The sequence below is a fragment of the Centruroides sculpturatus genome, unplaced genomic scaffold (genome assembly GCF_000671375.1).
Source record: "Centruroides sculpturatus isolate CEXI.00-Female unplaced genomic scaffold, Cexi_2.0 scaffold167, whole genome shotgun sequence".
NCBI classification, from domain to species: domain Eukaryota; kingdom Metazoa; phylum Arthropoda; class Arachnida; order Scorpiones; family Buthidae; genus Centruroides; species Centruroides sculpturatus.
Genome location: NW_019384372.1, coordinates 840,726 through 864,023, shown reverse-complemented (window position 1 = coordinate 864,023; position 23,298 = coordinate 840,726). Strand labels below are relative to the sequence as shown.

Here is a 23,298-nt window from a genome sequence, read left to right as displayed (position 1 = left end):
CGGAATGCTTTGGAGTAAAAGTGAAAGTGAAAGAGATAGAAAGTGTATGTGAGAGAAAGAGAGAGAGGGGGGAAGTGCGCATGCTTACGAAATTCAAAAAAACAACCCAAAATACATCGAATGGGTGGTGCGTGTACACATATCCTCCAACGATAAATAAAATGAAAGACAAACGAAACTGGACGGTATTTTACCCTACACACAAAGGGAAAAAAATCCTTAAAAATAACTGAAACACCATAATCTACACCTAGAATTATTATGTATGATTTTATTCGTTTACAACCCCCCTATAATCATAATAATATTATTATTAATATTATTTTTCTTTTTTATATATTAAAAATTGTAAGGTGCATGCGTACGAATAAATTAAAAGTGGAAGCTTATATATATTTAGTTAATCTATAACTAAAATAATTATAAATGACAAAGTGACGAGACGAACTGACAATCTACAATATCTCACAATTATTTAAATATAATAATTTACAAATAAATAAATAGTGAATTGACGCGAAAGTGAGAAAGACCTAAGGTCAAATCCTCAAATAAATAAAGTTATTATTTTCTTGTTTTTTTTTCTTAAATTGCTTATATAATAAATTAAGTAAATATGGCACTATCTAAATTTTTTTAATTCTAAGATAATAATTTTAATAAGATGAATAGGATTAAATTTGCAATAAACTTGATTTTTTTATCATTTTTTAATCTTATTTTTTTCCTCTTTAAGATTTATGTGCTTGACTGGACTCGTTTTATCGACAGATGTGTGTGTATGTATGTTGTGAGTGAATGGGTACACATGAATCTCGCGTGATTTGAATAGAATGTGCTCGGATTCCTGTTACATCGTAACGATGGTAAGGGAAATCATTGCCATTCCTTTGTTTCTAGGGAGTGCTGTTTCTTAAACTTTTCTATTATGGCGGAGAGAAAAAAATGATATTAAGTAGAAGGGATATTTTTCTTGCCAAAAACATTATAAATGACGCGCGGTTGACACCGAAGTGCTTCCCATATCCAACATATTTACCCGCCTGGCGGGTTTAAAGTTCAATACGGAACAAGTTTCCTTTTTTCGTCTTAACATCATTCTTTGTTCCATCTCTTTCCCCATTAAGAAAGAAAATTGTGATCACCTTTTTTCTTATATACACACACACACATATACTGTATATAATTTTATGGATTGTTTGGTTTCTTGAGGAAGTGGCAACTGGAGGACTTGGCATGTCGACCACAGCACCTATGACAGTTTTTTCCCCTATTGGATGCAGGGGAATGTTATCAATCCATAAATCATCCAAGATGTACTTCCTGAGGAGCGAGGAGATTCCAATATCAAGCAGAGAAAAAGGACATCAACCCCGCTCCTCCTCTTCTTCTTTATGTCTCTTCTTCGTTATGACCCCAAAACATGGCGATTTTTGTCCCCTACACCCTCCCCACCCTATTACCCACCCCTCCCTTTATCCCCTCCCAAGTAGAGGAGCCATCAGGCATCGACCTTTCCCAATTACGCGTTTATGATTTGCACTTGTTGGTCTTGAAGGAGACCTGGAGCACCCGGTTACCCAGCGTATATCCATTGAGACTCTGGATGGCCACAACGGCTTCATCATAGTTAGTCATGGTGACAAAACCAAATCCCTTGCATTTATTGGTTTGAAGATCACGAATAACCTTGACACTCTGCACAGCACCAAATGGTCCGAAGAGTTGCCACAAGAGATTCTCTTCAGTATCCGGTGCCAAATTGTAGACAAATATACACCATCCTGAGCCATTCATAGCATTTCCCGCGAGTAGGGGATTGGCAAGAAGATCGCCAGCCAAGGGCGAGTACCTAAACACAGGAAAACACTCATTATTTTAAAAATTCCATTTCATCAACACTTTCAATTTTACTGTTTAACTCATAAAAATCGACATTTACAATTACGTTTAAAATTTTCTTTTACATTTCAATGATTAATTTAATATTTTTAAAAACATATTTAACAATAATTTAATTAAGGAATTAATTAATTTAATTAATATTTTAAATTTTTAAATCAAGTATATCACTTGGAAATGCATAAACAAATTTCATATATACACAATTTGCCATTCTAACTTCAAATTTTCGTGTATTAAATGCAAATTTTTATGCAAACTGAATAAAAAATTCGGCACACAATCGATGTGTATACATAAATTTGCCATTGCAAATCCATTAAAGATTGAAAAATAAATGTTTAAATAATTGAACATAATATAAAATGCAAACGATATAAAGGAACATAAAGAAAACTTAGCAAAATATAAAACCTCACTAACGTTATGGATTTTTAATAATATAAAAAATGTTAGAACATAATCGCAAATAGGAAACAGAAAAAAAAAATTTATATTGAATATAAATAATTTTCGCAACTTCTAGAATTTTAAACAAATAGAAAATTGAAAGGAAAGAGAAGAAAGAAAATAGAGAAAAAAAAGAAAAACAAGATGATAGATAAAAGTAAAATCAAATAGGAGGTCCAGGTGGCTGGGAAGTTAAAGTAAATAATCCACAGGGCTGTTGATAGGAAAGACAATTTTACAAAATTGAATGAATGGAAATTAAAGAATGGCGGTTTGGAAAAATAACACAGATTAGGAGAAAGGACAAATTAAAACAACACAAGAGTGCAGATAAATAATAAAAGAAAAAAGTTCTCCAAACAGAAGTAGAGTGAGAGTGTATGTGAGTGTGTGTGTGAGTGTGTAGGTGTGTGTGTGGGGTGCGTGTATACGTGTGTGTGTTAATCCAAAGAAAACAAAAATTTGCTTTAATTTATACTTACAAGAATATATGACTCTTCCATATAAAAAAATTGTCGATAGAAAATGTAGAAGAATATTTTAAGTATTTAAAATTTTCCATAACCGTATAAAAACCTAGTTACAAAAAGAGAACAAGAAAAAAACAGAGCCAACCCAAATGAACCAAACAAAGAAGCATTGAACATCTTTTTTTTTGTCAAGAAATTGGAATAAGACTTCGATGATAACAAGACCCGTACCTTGATATGGGGGAGAGTGGAATGTACCTGAAGCGGTTTGCAGGATGGTGAATGGGACCAGGGAATCGCCTTTGAGGTGACAAATACGCTGCCAATGGTGCTATGGCTTTGGTATTGTTGCTCGGGTTGTTGGCGAACTTGACGGTGATAGGCTCTGTGGCACCCTCAGGAATGGTGTTGTGGAGATGTTTGATAGCTCTTTCGGCCTCGATCCGCTGGTCAAACCGAACGAAACCGACCCCCTTCGATAGACCTGCAGAAGAGTTGGGGGAACAATCCGATTCTGTAAATGATAACAGACAATCACAATAACTAATCATTTAAGTGACTTAGCCCGTTTTTGTTAGTTTTGTTTAGAAGAGGGGGTCCATCTCCGTTTACAGACCTTCTGCGTTAAGCCAAAAATTTCTCAATTTTGATCCGTCCGTGTTTCTCTTTTGTCCTCGAGGACTTCTCCTGATTTTGGAGATTTTTTAGCACTTAAATATATATAGTTTTTAATTAACGAAATTTAAGAGAACCATGGACAATAAAGCCAAAGAATCGAGCGATGTTTCGCGATGTTAGACTCGCTTAATTGATAAACTAACTGATATATTTAAAAACTAACTTAAACTGTTTGATAGCATACTTACCGGACGTCGTCGTTTACTAAAACCAAATATCCAAAAATCTGAACATTTTACAAGCTGAGTCTGTTCGATTTTCTTGATAAATAAATCTTTATTCAGTATCATAAAAGTACGTACATTAAAACTGTATTCAATATTAGAGAATTCTTCGAAGGGAGGTAAGATCAGTGCAAATACATCTAAAAAGTCCGGAAAATAGTAAATTTGTAGCAATTTTTATCGATTTAATGCTTGAATAAAGCGGTTTTATTCCTAATTGAACATAATATAAGTTTAATTATAATTCAATTTTTTATAAAATCTAGAAAACTTGAGACGAAGAAACGTTGGTGTGGGTGGCTTAAGCAACGAAGCCACCAGCAGCACGTCTTATATAAAATTTATGTATGAACTATTTTGAGTGATGTTCGGCATTTTTACTTTGAAGCCACTTCAGTTATAAATACTTAAAAGCTTTCAGTAAGATTAAACATATATATATATAACTTCATTTCGCATCTTAAAACATCTACCAAAAGTACATCTTACGATGTCTAGTTTGTATCTAATTTATCATTAGAGAGGAGGATTTTGTTAAAATAATTAATTATTGAATTAATTTAAACCACATGAATCGTGGAAAATAATAAAAAAAATAATAAATGATAGAAATAATTATAAAGAAAGTAAATTATCTCGGGAAGATTTTAAAGGAGAAGCCATCATCCGTCCTGACATCATTTTTGCTTAGGAGAGGAAGAGACTGATTTCAAATCAAATAGCAATAAGGAGAGAAACAGGAGAAGACATTGTTCTGGAATTACATGAAATTCAGCAGCTTTAAGATTGCATCAAATTTGAAAGATGGTAGGAAGAAATTTGAAACGCAATCATTTCAAACTTTTCGCACCTGTTTAAATTTTGTTCTTCCTCTATTTATCGAATTTTATTCAATGGAAATGTGCTCTCCTTTTTTAAAAAATATATCTTTGCTTTCATTTATTCTGAGAGGAATCGAGATTACAAAATTATTGTTAAAATTCCTCCATCGACGGAAAATGTCGCATAAAGTAAGCAAAATAAAAAATTGTTTCGTGCTTAAAACTCCTTTAAAATAATCCTAAACCTTTCTTCTTTAATAAAAATATGCTTATGGGGATAGATAATTATAAAAATTAACAATTTATACGTAAAATTCGTGTATTTCTCTTATGCAAATTCTAATTAAATGTATACTCGTACAAATCGGCATTCCATCCATTGGAATATCAAAACATTTAAAAATTAATAAAAATTATCAACCTAATTAAAATTAAATAGTCATAAGTAATTTTAACGGATGAAAATTATATTTGTTAATTAAGTAAATAAAACAAAATTTGTAGAACAATTTTCGTACGACCAAGGCGGCTTTAAATTCAATCGGGTGGTCGAATTTTTAAACATAAAACTGGAATTATTTTCTCATTAAAATTAGCACGTAATCAGTAAATTTTTTTAAAAAAAGTAACTTAAAGATTAGTCGATTAAAATATAGAAAAGAATACAGCGTAAGGCAAATGACATTGGGATAAAATTTGCAGATGAACAGACTGACGTATCTTCTGCTGCTTTCTAGTTACTCAGATAATGTTTACCAGGCTTAAAGTGACAGTTCGGTTTATTAAGGTTTTATTTATTGCTCAATTGCTGCAGAAAATTTGTTCGATAAATTTCTCAGGAGATGAGTTGGATGAATAAAAAGATCATATTTTATGCATTTATTACAATTTTTTTATTCTTGATTTTTTTTAATTCACTAAACGAGAATCGAAGAAATGAATCTCATTTCTAAAATTTATCTGCATAAAAAATAAATAAATAAAATAAAATAAAAATATACAAACTACTTTTTGGATATTTGATTAAATATTTAAAGTTAGAACGATTTAAAATTTTATTAATGCCAAAGAAAATATATTTTATATGGCCCGGTCGTGCGTGCCATTTTTTAAGTTTCTATGATAAAATATTATTTGAAATTGTTTGAAAAGAGATTAATGTACTTTCAATTCAAAACATATTAAGAATGCATAAATCTCATCCAAAATAAAAAATATATATATTTTTTATTCATATATCTTTAATGGTTAGAAGCGAAGAAAGAGCATAGAAAAATATATAAAAATTAAATTTTGAATAGGGAATTTATTATTTTATTAATAAGTGTGATTAGTAATAAGGTTAAATGTACTGTACGTTATCTGCTTGTTTAATAAATTTTTTTAAGGGAATTTAAGATCAAAACACAATTTTCATCCCATTACTGCATCCATCTCTATCTCTCTTATCAATTTATCCAACGCATCACTAATCTTCCTTGTGCCAATTCTCTTTATCCAAATATAATTCCTGCCAGTAATACTATCAAGAATCTTCTATTTTCAATAATTGAAATCCTCATCGGATGATGGACTAACACAAACAAGAATTTTTCTCGTCTTTCCTTTTATCATGTGTTTGTTATGGATTGTGTCAGTTAATTAAATTAACCTTGAGGGGGTTTGCTAGAGAATAATAAGTTCGGTCTTTATTTTATTTATAAAAGCGTTTGTAACTAATTAGAAAATTTCCGTCGAAATTCTAAACCGTTGCAAGAATTTCTTATAGAAAAATGTAAAAACGTAAGAAGAATTTGCATAGAGAAGAATACAAATGGCGCATCCTTTTCACCTATCAGAACCTAGATAACTGCGGGCATTTAATTGTATTTATAACGAGTTAAAAATTTTTCTGTAGAGTAGATAATTAATTAATCTTAAAAAGAAAAATTTTTAAATTCTTCGAATCGAGTTTTCATATTTTTAGTGTTAATTGATAATTAACGAATCGTTATATAAATTGTTAGCAAATTTTCGGTGCAATTTTTCTTTCGGTAATTTGTTGTTTCGCGTTATTATTTATAAAACGCAGACAAAAAAAACCACTTACAATATGTTTAATAATTATAATTTTTTGACACTTTTTTAATATATAGACACTGATTCTTAACACCTCAATTCATATTCTCCCAACGAATTCGCATCCACAATGCTCGACCCACGAATGCTTTACATAAGATTATGTTAGTTTATACATATAAATTCTATTATAAATTCATTCTAGAGCTGAAGAATTGCATCTATATCTCTTCATTCTTGTTCAAGGAGCTTCTAAAATAATTTTAAGTAGAAAAAAATGATATATAACCTGTTATTAATTCAGTGATTTAATGTTTTCCGTTTGAAAAACTTTAATGTACAACATTTCTTCCCAAAAAGTGTTTGGCCTTAGAGATAATGCCAAACACCCCTTTCCTATACAAACATATCTAAACTGTATATTCAATCAGCTTTCCTTCAGTTATATCATCAATCACATGCCAGACTCTTCTAGAGAATCTTCAGGATGATAAATATTATTTTATTGTTTTTCATGGTATGGGTAATACAAAACTTTTCAAAAACAGGAAATTTTTAACATAAACTATAAATTTATTTTGATAGTTTTATAGTTCTTTATTTTTTCTCCTAAACTATTTCATCTTCCTTTCCAGCAAAAGAGGATAAAATAGTTTTCGGTACAGTAGAAAATGAAAAAAAAAACAAAAATAAAAAAAATGGAGAAGAAGAAGGGAGAAAAAAATAATAAAATCATCTTAAAAATCTCTAAGGAAAAAAGTCAAATTTTTGCTAGAGATAAATATATTTATACGTAATTTATTTCTAGCTTTATAAAGTTGCATATGTTTATTCCTAGAAAACATGTGCATCTTTATCTTCCAATCGAGATGTACATGTCATCTATACACATAACATGTACATCCGATTAAAAATATATTAAAGAAATGAAGATAAAGAACTTAAATTAACAGAAAATCACGTAAAAAAAAACAAAAAAAAGAACAACGTTATTCTCGGATAAGTACCTGTGATATTATCGCACAAAATGCGAGATGTAATTATCCTTCCAAATGGAGAAAACAGACCTTCCAAGTCCAATTGTGTCATGGACTTTGGTAGCCCACTAACATAGAGATTGGCACCCTTGATAGCTTCACTGCTCGGTCTGGCATATGACACCTGAAAAAACAAATTAAATAAAGAATAATAGAACCATTGTAACAAACAATAATCGCATACACACACCTAAGAGGTCGAGAGATTAAACATGCATCATTTTCTTTATTTATTTTAAGATAAAATAAATTTGAAAAGGATGAAGGTCTTCAAATATTTACACATCTCAAGATATGCAAATAAGAGATTTTTAGATTTCTACATTGGATAAACTCGCTTATATTTCGTATATAAATATTAAAATCGAGTTGTAAGGGGGGTCTTAAATATTTAACAAATAAAATAAATGATCATTTTTTCTCCCTCTTCCCTTTAATTCCTTCACGTTTTTTAGTTATTTAACGCTCTAACTCTGGAGTAGAAAATGACTATTTAAATAATAATAAAGGTGGAGTAAAAAATTCCTTATTGGAACATTTATTCTCTGCTGTTTAATATTCAAAGTATAATCTTAGAATCCATCCTCTGTATATAGATTTAGGCTGTGCTTCTTCTCCAAATGCGTTGGTTATATTCAATCCGTTTTCTTTGAGTTCTATCATCAATCACATGTCAGTCTTTCGTTATTCTACACAGTACACTTCAAGTAAGATAAGAAATATTGTTCCCCTGTTTTTGACAGTTTCACTAATACCAAACTCCACAGAAAACTGGTGTTTCCACTAGTGGACTACTTCCTATTTTCTAAAGCACCACATCTACCTTTAATATATATATACTTTAAAAGGAAGAATAAAAATTATTAAAAATTCTATAAAATAACAATTCGAATTTTAATACTTTTTAATTCATTTATAAATTTCGCCATTCTGCGCCACAAGTTTTAATGTGATTTAACCGTATTATGCAGTCAAACCTCGATATTGCGCCAGCAATTGTTCGACTCCCAAATTGGAAGTAAATCGAGTGGGCGCTAAACTGAAGAATCACAAACACTGGAAATTATTCGTATTAACGAGATTATACGCAAGTTTAAGGTTTTGGTGATAACAATGTCCTTTGCGATTAAAAAAATCCTACATTTGATAATTCAGATAACGAAGGATATTTCTGTTGAATAACTATGAGGAGTCGACGAGGGTGGTGTTATATAGGAGGGCGTTATATCGAGGTAAATTTTATAGAGAATTTACGCGGTTATGATGAAGAAAGTTAAGCTTTAATCACTTTTTCTCGGTTAAGAAAACTAAAAACATCAATTTTAATAAGTTACGTCCATTTAAAAATCTGAAAAAAAAATGTTCGATTTTCTGGTTTTTAAGCCTGGTAGAGTAGAGGGGAAAAATCAATATATGACATTAAAATACGAGTCATTTATATAGGAATTTTTGATTATAAAGCTTCTTAACGATTTATGCATCTAAAAAAATATATATATACATATTAATTTTAAAATGTTTTTTTTTTATTCTGAAAAAAATAATAATAATTATTATTATTATTAAAACAAAAGAATCTTCAGAAATTCTCTTAACATTTATTGAAATTTCGTAAGTAATAGCGGAGATGTAATCCTATTTTTGTTAGAAAACAGATGCTTATGAGAGAGGGAAAATGTAAGATTTAAGTCAACAAACAACATGAAAGACTAACTTTGCTATCTACCACGCAAGGTCGCAGTCAAACAAATAACTCGTATCGATCAACCTCTTATCTTTATTATTGAAACTGGAAAATTCCTCTTATCTTCATACAGCTTGGACATTCCTTTACGGTTCTCCAAATGATATTATTGGAATCCTTTTCATTATGCATTCTGATATTAAATACGTTAATATAGTTCAGCAATTATGTAATTTTATATGGAATTCTTTCTTGTATGACGTTAAATCTTCAAACAGAACAAACACACGTACGAAAAAGCGCATGTATTTTTTATATATAAAAAAGCATAAAAGAGGATAACTGCCAGGGATGCATTTTTCTCGCGCCAATGTTAACCGCAATATACCCATTTTATATCCACGCTATCGCTAGAGATATATCTGTTATTGTACTATCGGTATCCAATTCTCTATTGCCAAAAAAATAGGAACAAAGGAGTAGGAAAATGTCAAAGCTGTGTGGCCATACAACAGCTACATACTAGCAGAGTAGTGACCTATTATGGCCAAGTTAATGTTATCTCGAGAGATATTTATCCAGCGTATAAAAACACAAAAGAATAATATTTCTCTAACAAATATTATAAATTTACAGTAGAGGAACGTTATAAATGAAATTTTCGCTGCATTTCCCATACTCTGTCTAAAGTTAATGATGCAACTAGAAAGAGAATCGTCCTATCTGCCAGGAGAAATAAAGTTTTTCTTATATATATATATTTTTCTTCTTCTTTTTCTTTTCGTGCTCGTCTTTAGCTTTCTTTACAGCAATAAGCGAACAATAGATGAAGAAAAACAAACATTCCACTGTACTTCATTTTCTCAATTCGAAATCTGAGGATTAAGTAGAGAGAATCTCATGGATTTCCCATACACCAGAATCAATAGTTAGAAAAGTGTGAAAAAGAACTTTGTTCTGTGTGCCTTTTTAGAAATAAGACTATGGATCCTTCTAAGAAATAGTTTCTTTTATTGCACCAAAACTAAATTCTTTTTCTTCTTATAAATGAAGGAAGAAAAATCTTTGATTTTTTCCCCTCCTCCATCTTCTCCTTCTCCTCCTATTCTATCCCCCTCTTCCTTAGCGTGCCAACGATTTAAATTGGCACGTTATTAATTAAAAATTGAATATTATTTTAAAATTATTAATATTTAACGTAACTACAATTTTTATTGGCTTTGTTATATATTAATCTATGCGTTATTCTCTAGAGAGAATCGTAATTCGTGATACTTAAGGGCAATCAAAGTAACTTTAAATTGGTGGTATTAATTTTCAAAAATCTAATCAAGCAGATAAAATTGTTTCAATTTGTTCAAACTTGATCGAATGGATAAATCTTTCTATTCGCTTCCCTTCAATATGTTTCTTAAATACTGAAGAAAGAAGTTCAAAACTGCTAATTTACATTTAAATTGCTTACAAGAGGGTATTCTGTGGACGAGATAGTTTCGTGTTACATCAGCCTTTAGTGAGTGACGCAACATCATTGTTTTATATGACAAACAGATACTTAAATAACAATTTTCCCTTTTTAAATTTGCTTTTTTTAATGTTTTAAGGTACATTTAGACTTGTTTTAAAATTATTTTAATTCTATTTTTCTTGTTTGATATCGAAATTTATAAATGTCTCCACCAAGACATTACATATAAATAATAAAGGAATTGTTGTTCGTCTTGCAGTTGATTTCATTTAAATTCAATAAACTTGAAATAAATCCTTAAAAATAGATGAATATTTATCTTAAAATAAAGAAAATTCGAAAAAACGTCTATTTTTTCCCTAAATGCGTGGATATTTTTGACAACTCTCTAAAGAGTTCTCTTAGAGCTTCCTTCTCTTAAAGAAATTATTATTTTAAATGAATTTAAAATTAAAATATTAATTTTTATAATTGAATAATTAAAAATTGAGAATAAAGTTTTATAAATAGAATGTTTAAAACTGTGCAAATATTTTGTACAGATTTTTCAGACTGATTTCCTCAATGTAAACGACTGCGTACACGTCTAAAAAAACAAACATCCTCTTTAAAAAAACCAAGAAAAAATCCCTAAATGAACGAATATTTCCCTAAAAAAAAGAAGAATCTCCTCTAAATCGATAGATTTTCCTTAGTTCTACCAGATGAATTTTTATATACAATAAAATTTATAGTCCTTAAACTCATTTTTCAGCTCGAATTATCTGGAAATGCTTAAAAGTAAATAAAATTTAAAGTCAGAGGGGGGATAAAAAATTCTGCATGAATAATTGCAAGGCCATTACTTCTTCTTATAGTTATCTGTAGTCAAACTTTAATTATTCGCACCTTAAATATTAAAGAGCCGAAGACGGGAGGATTATTTTACTAGTCAAAATTAATTCTTTACGATCCTCCAAAATTAAGTTCTTTATCGATTTTCTCATAATTACCTCTCTATCGATTGTGTTTGCACAATCATGTCCAAATACTTTGAATTTGCTCTGTTGGGAACATAATATATTATTTTCCTCCTTTAGAAAATGCTTGAAATTCTCTATTAATAGAAAATAAAACATTCAAGCTACCATTGTTTTAAAGTTTTAACAATAAATAACACTAATAAATTAAGATTTAACGTTAGAAAATGCATCAAAATCCGGGATGCGGCTTATATACTTTACACAGGAGAGAGAGAGAGAAAGAGAGAGAGAAGGGGGAAAATAACTTTTCAAAAATTGGATAAATCTGTTATATTGGATAAGAGCGGAATGAAATGCATATTTTTCTAGCAGAAGGAAGAGAGAATAAGGAAAATACTTTAAGTAGTTGGCTACTTTGACAACTCGTTTCTAACTTGGAGACAGTAAATTGATTTCCTCCTTTCCTATCTCGTTTAATGTCATTTTATTGTTTGCCAAGTAGTATTTTAAACATGTATACATCCCGTTCACTGGCCTAGGTGAAGTTTTGTATTCTCAGCCATTCGATAACTGTAAAATTTTAAATAAAATTTAAAGAGTTCCTTACACTTTATCCATTTGAATGGAATGGAGCATCTTGAAAACGTCGCTTCATCCTGCATCATTTCTAAGCATTATACTTCCTTTTTTTTACAAGAAAAAGAGAAGATACTCATGAATATTTACAACGTTTTAAAATAATTTTAATTTATTTAAATTGATTATTTCCCCACAAAAAATCCTTTACAGCTTTAAACTCATCTTCTGGATGATATTTAAAACTGATCAATTTTAGATAATGCTGCGATTCGGATTTAATTTGCGAATTAAATATTAAAGAGTTAAGGAGATATCATCTAGAAATTATAGAATTTCCATGTCAGAAGCATAAGACAAAGTAAATTTAATATATCCTGTGTAAAATACCCGCATATAACGAACGAAAAGTGATGATTTTATACTATTTTAACAATTGAAAAACAATTTAAAAGTTGCTCATATAATCAAAAATTGAAGCTATTCATTCTCCTTCCGAATAGGCTCATAAATAAATAAATCATACAAAAAACATTCAGCGGTATTGCGGCTTAAAGAAGGAATTCAATTATTTTGAATCACTTACTATAAAAATATTATTATTTTCCATTACTAAAACGTATTTTAGATCAGAAAAAACGGCACCGAGTTGTATATTTTATATTTTAACAATGTTTTTTCACGTTATTACGTGAAGATATTTGCACAAATTCCGTTAATAAAGTTTATTTGACGTAATAAAAATATATNTTCAGCATATTACAGTAATTCAATGCTCGGCGCCGAAGTTATATTCAAAGGTAAAAATTCTGCTTGTGATTTTGTGACTTGAATCTAAATCAGGCAAACTTTTCACCTTTCAGAAGTTTTCAGAATATATTTTCCAACAGAAAAAAATATATATATATATTAAATATGTTTGAAAATTTCTTCCTGTGTAATTCAGGGAATGGATTAGGTCGGTTAGGTTTTTTCAGGGGTTTAAATTAGGTTGGATTAAGATTTTGGACTTAAAATTAGGTTACGATTCTACGAATCGATAGGAAAAAATGATAAAATTTGGCTTACGAATGCAAAATTGCCGTCTAGGATGTAAAAATTTAGAATAAAAGAGAGACGAGAGAGAGAATTTGAATTAATAAAAGTGTGTTTTGAATACATAAACACGTTCGACGTATTTAAAAAATACACAGAGAAGTACTACACAGAATTCTACTTACCATTTATAAAAATTTGAATTTTTAATTCCCCTTTTTTACTCCTTAATTTATCTGTAGTTAGTAACGCAGAGACGTTTCTAGTACACGTTTCAACGATTTAAAAACGAATTTTCAGCATTTCTGTAAGTAACACAATTCTCATTTATAGAGAAACAAACCAGAACGATTAGAAGGGCAGCAACTGAAAGCAACTTGGAGGTTAGCGAAGCAGGTGAGTGACCTCCAATGCTTTCAGATCGATACTCCATGTCTGGAGGACACGTGTCTGTATATAATAGTGTCGGATGTGTTCTCTTCACTCCACGATTACTACTTTCTGTTATGAGTATTCCAATCGATACCTTAGATATCTTAAACTTAATGCCCACCAAACATTAGAAAAATATCTTATCTCTAATTTATCCAAGCAATTATAATGCTCTAACTTAGAGATATGTCGACCCCGCTTGGATTAATAATGTATAAACATCCTTCGAAGAATAATAGAGCGAAGTTTATAAATAATTGTCGAGTAATTCGACTTGTATCCGTATGACTTGTATCCATGACCTTTGGATGCTGGAGGATGCGGAGGAATGATGCTTTAAATGAAACTAGAAAGATGTATTCCGTTCGATGTTCTCTTCGTTTAATTCGAATATATACATTCAAATAATTTTATAAACATCTTAAATATATAATTTTCAGTTTAGTGAAGAGCGGAAGTTTTCAAGGGGCTAAATTTATAAATAATTGTCGAGTAATTCGACTTGTATCCGTACGAAGCCATGACCTATGGATGCTGGAGGATGAAGAGGAATGATGCGTTAGATGAAACTAGAAAGATGTATTCCGTTCGATGTTCTTTTCTTCCTGCTTTAATTCAAATATATATGTTTAAATAATTTTATAAACATCCTAAATAAATAATTTTCGGTTTAGCAAAAATGAGGAAGCTTGCGTGGAAACGTAATTGGAGGAAATTAAAGAAAAAGCAGAGGAATAGAACTCATATATTTTTTGATATTTGATGATTTTCAATCGATTCGGCTGTAAATGGTACGTTTATTTTTCTTTAGGAAACAACCAACATCTCACAAATAAGGAAAAGATTCCCCAGAGACGTTCAGCATTGGTGCGTTCATTAAGGCTCTCGGTATTAATGAAATAAATTTGATTCTCTTACTGATTGTTTGGTCTATTGTGTATTTTTGTGCAGGATAAAGGATTTCCATGTTTGTCTCTGATGTATAATTGAATGATTTAATGCTCTTTCCTCTTCCAATCAAAACTATCTTTTGTGGCCCTTGATGCACGCTGATTATTTAAGAATTAAAACTTACTAAAACTGTAATTAATTAATTAATTTAAATTTTCAGCGTTGCTTAAGCTTATAGCTTAGGATAAAAATTTTATTGATGCTTAATATATTATACATATTCGGGAAAGAATCCATACAGTCAATTCCATTTAATNATAAAAGAGACTTACGACAGAATAAATCTTTTAAAGAATACACAAAAAATACAATAATAATAATAATACATGACCCACTTTTTCTTTGTCAATTACTAAATAGAGGAGAGCAAACATTCATCTAAGTTTAGGACCTCGCATTTTTATCATTATTAGGTAAAGGGAAAGGGCCTGTTATATCTTACGGCTTAAGTAGCATTTTCCAGTATATAAGAACTCATATTTTAAGTGAATTATAAAGAATTAAAATAGCATATTTAGATAGAAATGTAATTTAATATTCTCCAATTTCAGGCAATAAAGTTGTTTACAAATTCACATAATATATTTTTTCTTGATGTAGAAATAGGTTCTGAAAAAATTCACTTTGTAATGTTTAAACATTAATAAACTTAAATTCAGGCCACTAAAATCGCATATATTTCATAACCTAAGCATTTTTTCTTATTTTAAAAGTCAAATAAAGTATACAAGCATCCTTACAATAGAAAATTATAGATTTAAAAAAAATTTAGCTACTTAAATCCTTCATAATTATGTTTTTATTTATTTTACTGTACAAGAATAATGACATATACTCCGTTTTTATTAGTTCAAACAATAATTCTTATATGGTTGTGCATGCCATTGAGTAGAAGCCTCTGCACAGAACTAACTTTACTGAAGACTTCATTACCCAACTCAGTTGCTGTATGGCAAACGTAGAAGAGAAAAAAAATATAAGAAAATAAGAAAAAAAAAGAGAAAAACATAACAATCTCCATGAATAGAAAACCGCAACTCCGTAATGTGTTCGAAACATCTTTACAATGGGTTGTTTGGCTGAAGGCGATGTCGTCCATCAAGTACTCTTAGGGCTCATTACTACTTCTTCAACTTTATATCAGTTTCTTTAGTGTTTATTCATTTCTATCTTATATAGATTTAATGCTGGATCTATCACGGAATTCTCTACTTGAGTGTCATTCCATGTAAGGCCCATCCGAATCTAGCAACAAGCATCTTTAATTAACTTGCAATATTTAGTCTTCCCCCTCTTTTTTCCTTAACTGAAGAGAAGAATATTCAAGAAACATTTAAGGAAATTGTGAGAAAAATAAAGAAAATGGACGCGTAAATTGATTTCTCTAATGGAAATTCTCTATCGGGACGTATATTAATATTCCTTTGCGAGACGATGTAGAAAACTTTATAAAAATGGCCGAAAATCGTTATAATTTTTAAGTGAAATTGAGGATAAAACTTTAATAAATTTGCGCATTTAAAAATATTCTAACGTAAAATTTTTAATGCATTTCTTTTGATTTAAAAGAAAGAAATTTATTTATAATGAATGAAATTTGCCTTCTTTTGTATAGATTTATGTAGATTCTGTTAGATTTATGTAGGAAAATTGGGAGAAAATTTATAAATAAAATGAAAATATTGCTAGAAATTTAAAATTAAATCACGGAAAAAACCTATTTAAAATATTCTAATTGATATATCTTAAAATATATTTCTTTATATCTATAAGAAGCTAAAAAAAGTTGATTTTATAACCAATGAAATTCACATAAAATTTTTAGGTTTATACAAGAAAATCGAAAGAAAAAAAATAAATAATAGAAATTATAGGAAAAAACCTTAAACAATTTAATTGATATATCTTTAACGTGATAGTTTATATATTTCTTCAGATTTATAAGCAAAAATTGATTTTATAACGAATGAAATTCACCTTTATATAAGGTAACCATAGTGAAAAACATCTCCAAAAATATTCAATTGTTAAAAACAAACTTATAGAATTCGGCGTTATTATCTTATCACTAAATATAATATTCAATTCATTTTTTCCGATTTCTTTTCTACCTTCCGGCCAAGTGATCCTCCTCCTCCTCCTCCCTTCTATCTTTCATATCTATATTTAAGCTTGGCTTCTTTTTAACATTCATGTCAATACGTTATAAAATTCTTCACTTTTAATATCACTCATTCATGATATTACTATTACAGATGCGTTTACAGGATAAGATTTTGCTGTTCGATAAAAAATACATTAATATTCAAAAAACAGAGATAAAGAGTTGCTAGTTTTCAATACATAACTAATTACGTGCCAGGGTTTTGGTTAGATAATTTGTTGCTGGCGATGTAAATAATATTTTTACGATAAATTTTGCTATTTTTATGCTAAATTCTATCGATTTCTTACCTCTTACGCCAGTTAAAACAAACGTAATGTCGTAGGTTAAGCGCTGAAGGATAGTAAAAGTTATGGTAGTTGCGACTGCTTAGTGTAGGTTTCTACGCTCTTAAAACTTTTTAAACTGAATAAAACAGGTATAAATCCAAATAAATAAATAATTGAATGGTCTGTAAATTTGTTCCTTAAAGAGATACTAAAGTGCAGAGTTTATAAGAGTGCTGCATGAGTCTCAACAGTGCTGCAATCCAATAGCATCACTTGGCACAGTTATAACTAAAGATAAAATTCGAAGGCTTCTTACATTAGATAAATAACTTCTTGCCACGTATTTTAGTGGATAAATACGCTTAAAATTTGTTTATTTTGAATATTTTCACGCTCTTAATGGCGCTTAACTCGCTTCTGTAGATGAAAGAATTTTGTAAGTTGCGCTACTTTTAATCTTCATCCAGTTAATATCTGCATTATATGAAATTACTTGATGATAAATGAATTCTGGAAGGTTTCACAATAAAATTTCATAGATATTTCATGAAAATCGAGCAGAATAACGCTTTAGTTTCGACAAATCTTTTTAATTATATCTCAAACTTTCTATTAAAAAATTTCATTTTCCTTAAATCTTCCACGCTAATTAACCCATTTTTAAAGAAGAATTTCCGTCTTACAAATTTTAATAAATAGAAAAAGAAAAAAAAATTATATTTTGAGAGGAAGGAAGGAGGAGGAAGAGGGAGGAAGAAAAGAAGGAAAAAAACAGTATTATCCAGGCAATTCCGCTAGAAAATAAAAATATATTTTGTTTTCCATCCACGGTTTACTCAATATAAAGTTTCTATTAAGGTGCAAAAATCCTGACAAAACATTTCACGAGATCGTAGAAAACCGATTTGTTTGCAAGCTTTTCTTTAGCTTTGCAGACAATCCTATTTCGATCGAGAAAACCTCTCCTTTGCCTCCATCGTATTTACTAACCAAACAATGAAAACAATGACAAAGAGGAGCATGCAAAGCAACACAACGGGCGCATACAAAATAGCCTCGGAATTTACAATTAGCAGTAAGTTATTTCTGCAGATTTAATTTGCATTGTGAATAAAAGAGACTTACGACAGAATAAATCTTTTAAAGAATACACAAAAAATACAATAATAATAATAATACATGACCCACTTTTTCTTTGTCAATTACTAAATAATAATAAAACCCTTCGATAACTTATTACTCCGGTAAATTAATTAATTAATTAATTGTTTTTAATGAATATTCCACGACGTAAGACAAAATTCGCCGGTAAATTAAGTAAAAATACGTATACAAATTAAATTTTTTAAATTATAATTAACTTACCTTGATTGTTTTGTTTTGTAATCTTAAACCATTTAACGTGTTAATCGCTTTTTCTGCATCTTCGGGACGTAAATAGTTGACAAAACCGTATCCCAAACTCTGTCCTGTTAGATAAATATATTATTTATTAATTCTTTATGTGAAAAATCGAGTTTTATTATATACTAAACTTATATATAATGATATATATAGGCCTGTAATGTATATATAAGCCTATGAGCCTGAAACATCTAGATCAGGTGCCATATCTTTTACGCTGAATTTCTCTATTATTGCTATATATATCTATATATATATTCGTCTTTGTTCGTATCAATCACACTCGCTTTGAGACCGACTGACATTCCTACCTTTCTGACCAATATTAACATCCGCCATATCACGCAACCTGACACAGTACGCATCCGTTGAATAAAGACATTCCATTTTTGCCATCTTAGATATCCTTAGACATGTCCAATTCGGTGAAAATAAATGCTATAGGCACTGGTAAAAATAACACGTGTACCCTTTTGCCTAAGACTGTTTCCCTTCTACCATATTTACTGCATGATAAAGTGGATAAATATATATCGTCGAGATAAAGTAGAGATGGCAATATTTCTGCTGCTCATAGGCGTTAACGATTAGAGTTTTAGAGAATTATCAGGCAGGTTTAGAAGGGACACATTCGGTAAAAATGCTGAAAATACAATTATAAAGATAAACTTAATGTGAAAATTTAAAGAGATAGAGATTGCAATACGTTTTCTGGTGCTTACAGGCATTAATATTTAAAGTTTTATGGAATTATAGAGTTAGAGTAAGGTATATCCAAGTTATTTAGAAGGGATACATTCAGCTAAAATGCCGAAAATATGTGTATGATTATAAAGATAAATCTAATGCGAAAATTTAGAGTTAGAGATGCAATACGTTTTCTGGTGCTTAGAAGCGTTAATGATTAGAGTTTTAACAAATTAAAAGGGTCTATAAGCTAAGGTAAATCCCTCCTAAATAACATCTCCGAGTTATTTAGGAGGGATAAATTCGACAAAAATACCGAAAATATAATTATAAAGATAAATTTAATGCGAAAATTTATATCGATTCGCACACATCACGAGAATTCTTATTGAATTACAAGAATGGCGAAGAGAGGGAAAAAAGTATAATTTTTTACCACTCAAATTGGTAGAATATATTCATTTTTTTTTCTGACCTAACGTTTCCTTCTCATGATCATAAACTTGTTTAATTTATTACAGTACGTAATGAATATTTAATATAATTGAATGTATGGTTAAAATATAATGATTAGACGTTTGAAGTGCCAAAGGAAGAAGTCTCGATAATGCAACGTCGTGACTAATTTACTCAGGAAAAATGTAGGGACTTAAAAATGGAATAGACTTCCATTAAGAGGAAGATTTCTCTAATTAGACATACGCCCTTTTGGTTAATGATTAGACTGGCGTTAAGAACTATTCTTCCATCATCTGCGGTGGCTTAACATCCTTAATTGTTTGTTTTGCTGTGCAAGCGCAACGTGTAATTGCTAAAATACATATAAAAGTTTGAACACGAATCGAAAAAAAATACCCTCGCAGTACACAAAACATCCAAATAATTAAAATTCTAAACACAATACACGCTGAGGAATCTTGAGGTGCATTCTGAAGAAGTTTAACCCCTCAACTATCTATGGGTAGAATTTAATGCAATTTCTTAACATTTAGAGGGAAATATAAAGTATCAGTAATAAGAACAGTATGTGAGAGTAGTATTGAGTGCACCTCACCTATGGATAGAATTTAATGAATTTTCTTAATACAGTATTTAGAGAGAAATATAAAGTAACAGTAGTAAGAGCACTATTGAGCACATCTCACCTATCTATGGAAAGAATTTAATGAATTTTCTTAATATTTAGAGAAAAATATAAAGTAACAGTAGTAAGAGCAGTATGTAATTTTTAGAAAAATATAATCAGAAACGATTTTCAATGAGCACCAACGGAGCAAAATGGAGGCATTATGCTCGAACGGAGAATAAAACGTCAACGTCAGACATGAAAGGAAACCAGCTGCTGATGATGGATGTTTGATTATCCATTGTTAAATGGCGATTGCATTTTTTATTAACTTTTCGTTAAGTTTCGGAAGAAACAATATGACATTAGAGAAGGAAAAATCTGCTAATGCATTTATTATCCATTCATATAATATTGATACCCGTGATTAGTACAACTTATCAATATTAATGTACTCATGTGCGACAAACGGAGTGGTAAACCTAACTTATTTTAATTACAGAAATTTTATATTTTTGTTTGCTTCTAATCTAAAAATATTTATTCCGTCCGCATCCCTCCTCTTATTATCATAATATACGCGTTTTGTTTGCATGACTCCCTCGTTTAACATAATTTATTCAATTTTTCTTTAACTCACGCCACATAATACGGGATTTTAAGTATACGTTGACATTCCGTAATTGTTTGTTTGGTTTTTTCTATAAATTATCCATAATTTATCTATGGTAAACGAGAGAATCTCGAGTGCATTCGCCTTTTGTACGGATAATCAGTTAGGGAAATTTATAAGCAATTTTAATTACTTCTAAGCACTACTTAAGTAAATTATCCTGGAAAGTAATTTTAGAATCGAAACGACGACGACTTTTGAATTAAAACTCATCGGATTTTATCTTAATTATCATTATTTCGGCTTTAATCTATATTTTAAAACCATGATAATTATTTACGAATAATTATAATTAAAGAATTATCTATCCGTCTTACCTAAACAGATTATCATAAATTAAGTACGTGGGGAGGAAATTTTTAAAGAAAACGGCTGTGTGTCTGTCCAATATTATTATTATTATTATAATTATCCAGATTTTAATCGTATTAAATTTATTTAATAAGATTGATCTCCTCGCCATACTCCAATAATTATCTTAATTATCATTGTCTGTGATTATGAGTGTAAATGACTGCAACGATTTCTCGATTACTATTACGAATAGAACCATCATCATACAAGAGATATTATGAAATGTCTCATTAATTATCGTATTATTTATATATCAACAACAAAACTACCTCATTATCACTACATTATAATCAATTATTTTTTAATTATCAATTCTAAAAACGTCGTCTCGAATACTCTAGAGGATGATGATAAAACTTTTTCCCCTTTTTAAGAATTAATAACTTATTTAGGATTATATAAGGTATTAAGAGTGGTATACTGATTATTAGTCCACTTACTCAACGTTGATACGTGACAACATTCCTATAAAAGGAAGAGAGAATTGAGAATTCCTACCATGTCTACATTTTTTCTGCATTCTTCTCTTCATTTTCTTTAGATCCATTGCTCATGTCAAAGCATGTTTACCTTAGAGACAAGCATCTCTTTCGCTACTTCATTAGGAGGAATGTTGGTACCAAAGTGATAAGTTGTGACAAGATTTCTTTGCCCAACTCTTTCTGCGTTTATATTCAATATGCTGTTTATCTAATGAGAAGTAACACGATCCAAAGAAGAAAATAATAATAATAACAACAATAATAATAATAATCTGATATTACGTGTATATACAATACGTGATGTATATATGGGGCATAAAAATATTTTCGAAATTCTCTCAGATAATGATACTTTTATTTAATGCTGGAGAAATCTACTTTTGAAATTTATGTATCAAACATGCGAAGGAAGATATTATATTTTGGAATTTTATAAAGGGTCTAATGTATAAATAAATTCCATTTTATTCTTCTTCGTAGAAATTTCCGGTTGTATTTTCTTTTCTGGAAATATTCTGTTGGTGGTTTTTATAAGCTGTATATATAAAAAAATAATCATTTTTTGGTATGTGTGTGTTTTTATATATATATATATATACACACACACCATTCGTTCTATATTGCTGTACTGAAAATTTAATAGTGTAAAAATACAATTTACGCTGAATATCATTTACATGATAATTATTATCTAAAACGCTCATGAAATGAATTAATGCTTCTATTATTTATATTTTCATTTGTAAGAGGAAGCTTGGTATAATGAATTTTTGAAAAATAATAATTTACTTTTGACTGTATACACTCGTAAAATTATATTTACACATTAATTATGCTTAAATATAGGCGTAATATCCTACAAAATCATGTATATAGGCCTATACACTTTAATTAAGCCGTATAACACAAAAATATGCTTATATTTTCCTATAAAATCATATTTATGCTTTAAGCAAGCTTATAAAATATAAGCTAATAAGCTAATTTTCTATAATATGTTGTTTATATAATATGTTTCGTATAACTCAACTTAAATTCTATTTATTTGCACATTGATAATGTTGACAGATACTGGAGAGTAACAGAGAAGAATTAATTAGTAATTTCTGATACAGAACTATACAATTTAAGGACAATATATATATTTATTTTACTGATTTAATTAATAAAATAAAAAATTTAGCCATATAAAGAATTTAAATTATATATTCTATTGATAGAAAGAACATATTAATTAAATTCTTTAAAATCTTAAACCAAAATATCAGTTTTTTTATAAATTATATCTTTAATATTGATATTTTAATGGTATAAATGGATATTAAAGACTAACACTGCCGAGTTAATTAGAAATGTTGCTAAATTTATCACAAAATATTTAACATGGGAAGAAGAGAGTGATCATAGAGTTACAACATATTAAAAAAAATAATTTAATTTATAAAAAAAAA

General features: G+C 29.4%; 1 protein-coding gene across 5 annotated transcripts in view; it reads right to left on the bottom strand.

The window, feature by feature from the left end:
• Positions 1–391: 391 nt before the first annotated feature.
• LOC111615229 (ELAV-like protein 3) overlaps positions 392–23,298 on the bottom strand; it is a 46,884-nt gene continuing 23,977 nt past the window's right edge. For 2 of the 5 annotated variants that reach the window (XM_023356639.1, XM_023356663.1), the window contains 4 exons: positions 18,547–18,650; positions 7,611–7,764; positions 3,054–3,336; positions 392–1,852 (listed from right to left, as the gene is read on the bottom strand). In XM_023356639.1, the coding sequence (XP_023212407.1) occupies positions 1,531–1,852; positions 3,054–3,336; positions 7,611–7,764; positions 18,547–18,650 (863 nt within the window). In that variant the 3' untranslated portion in view covers positions 392–1,530. The remainder of the gene's footprint in view (positions 1,853–3,053; positions 3,337–7,610; positions 7,765–18,546; positions 18,651–23,298) is intronic. The other 3 variants (XM_023356669.1, XM_023356654.1, XM_023356647.1) reach the window with 3 other exon arrangements.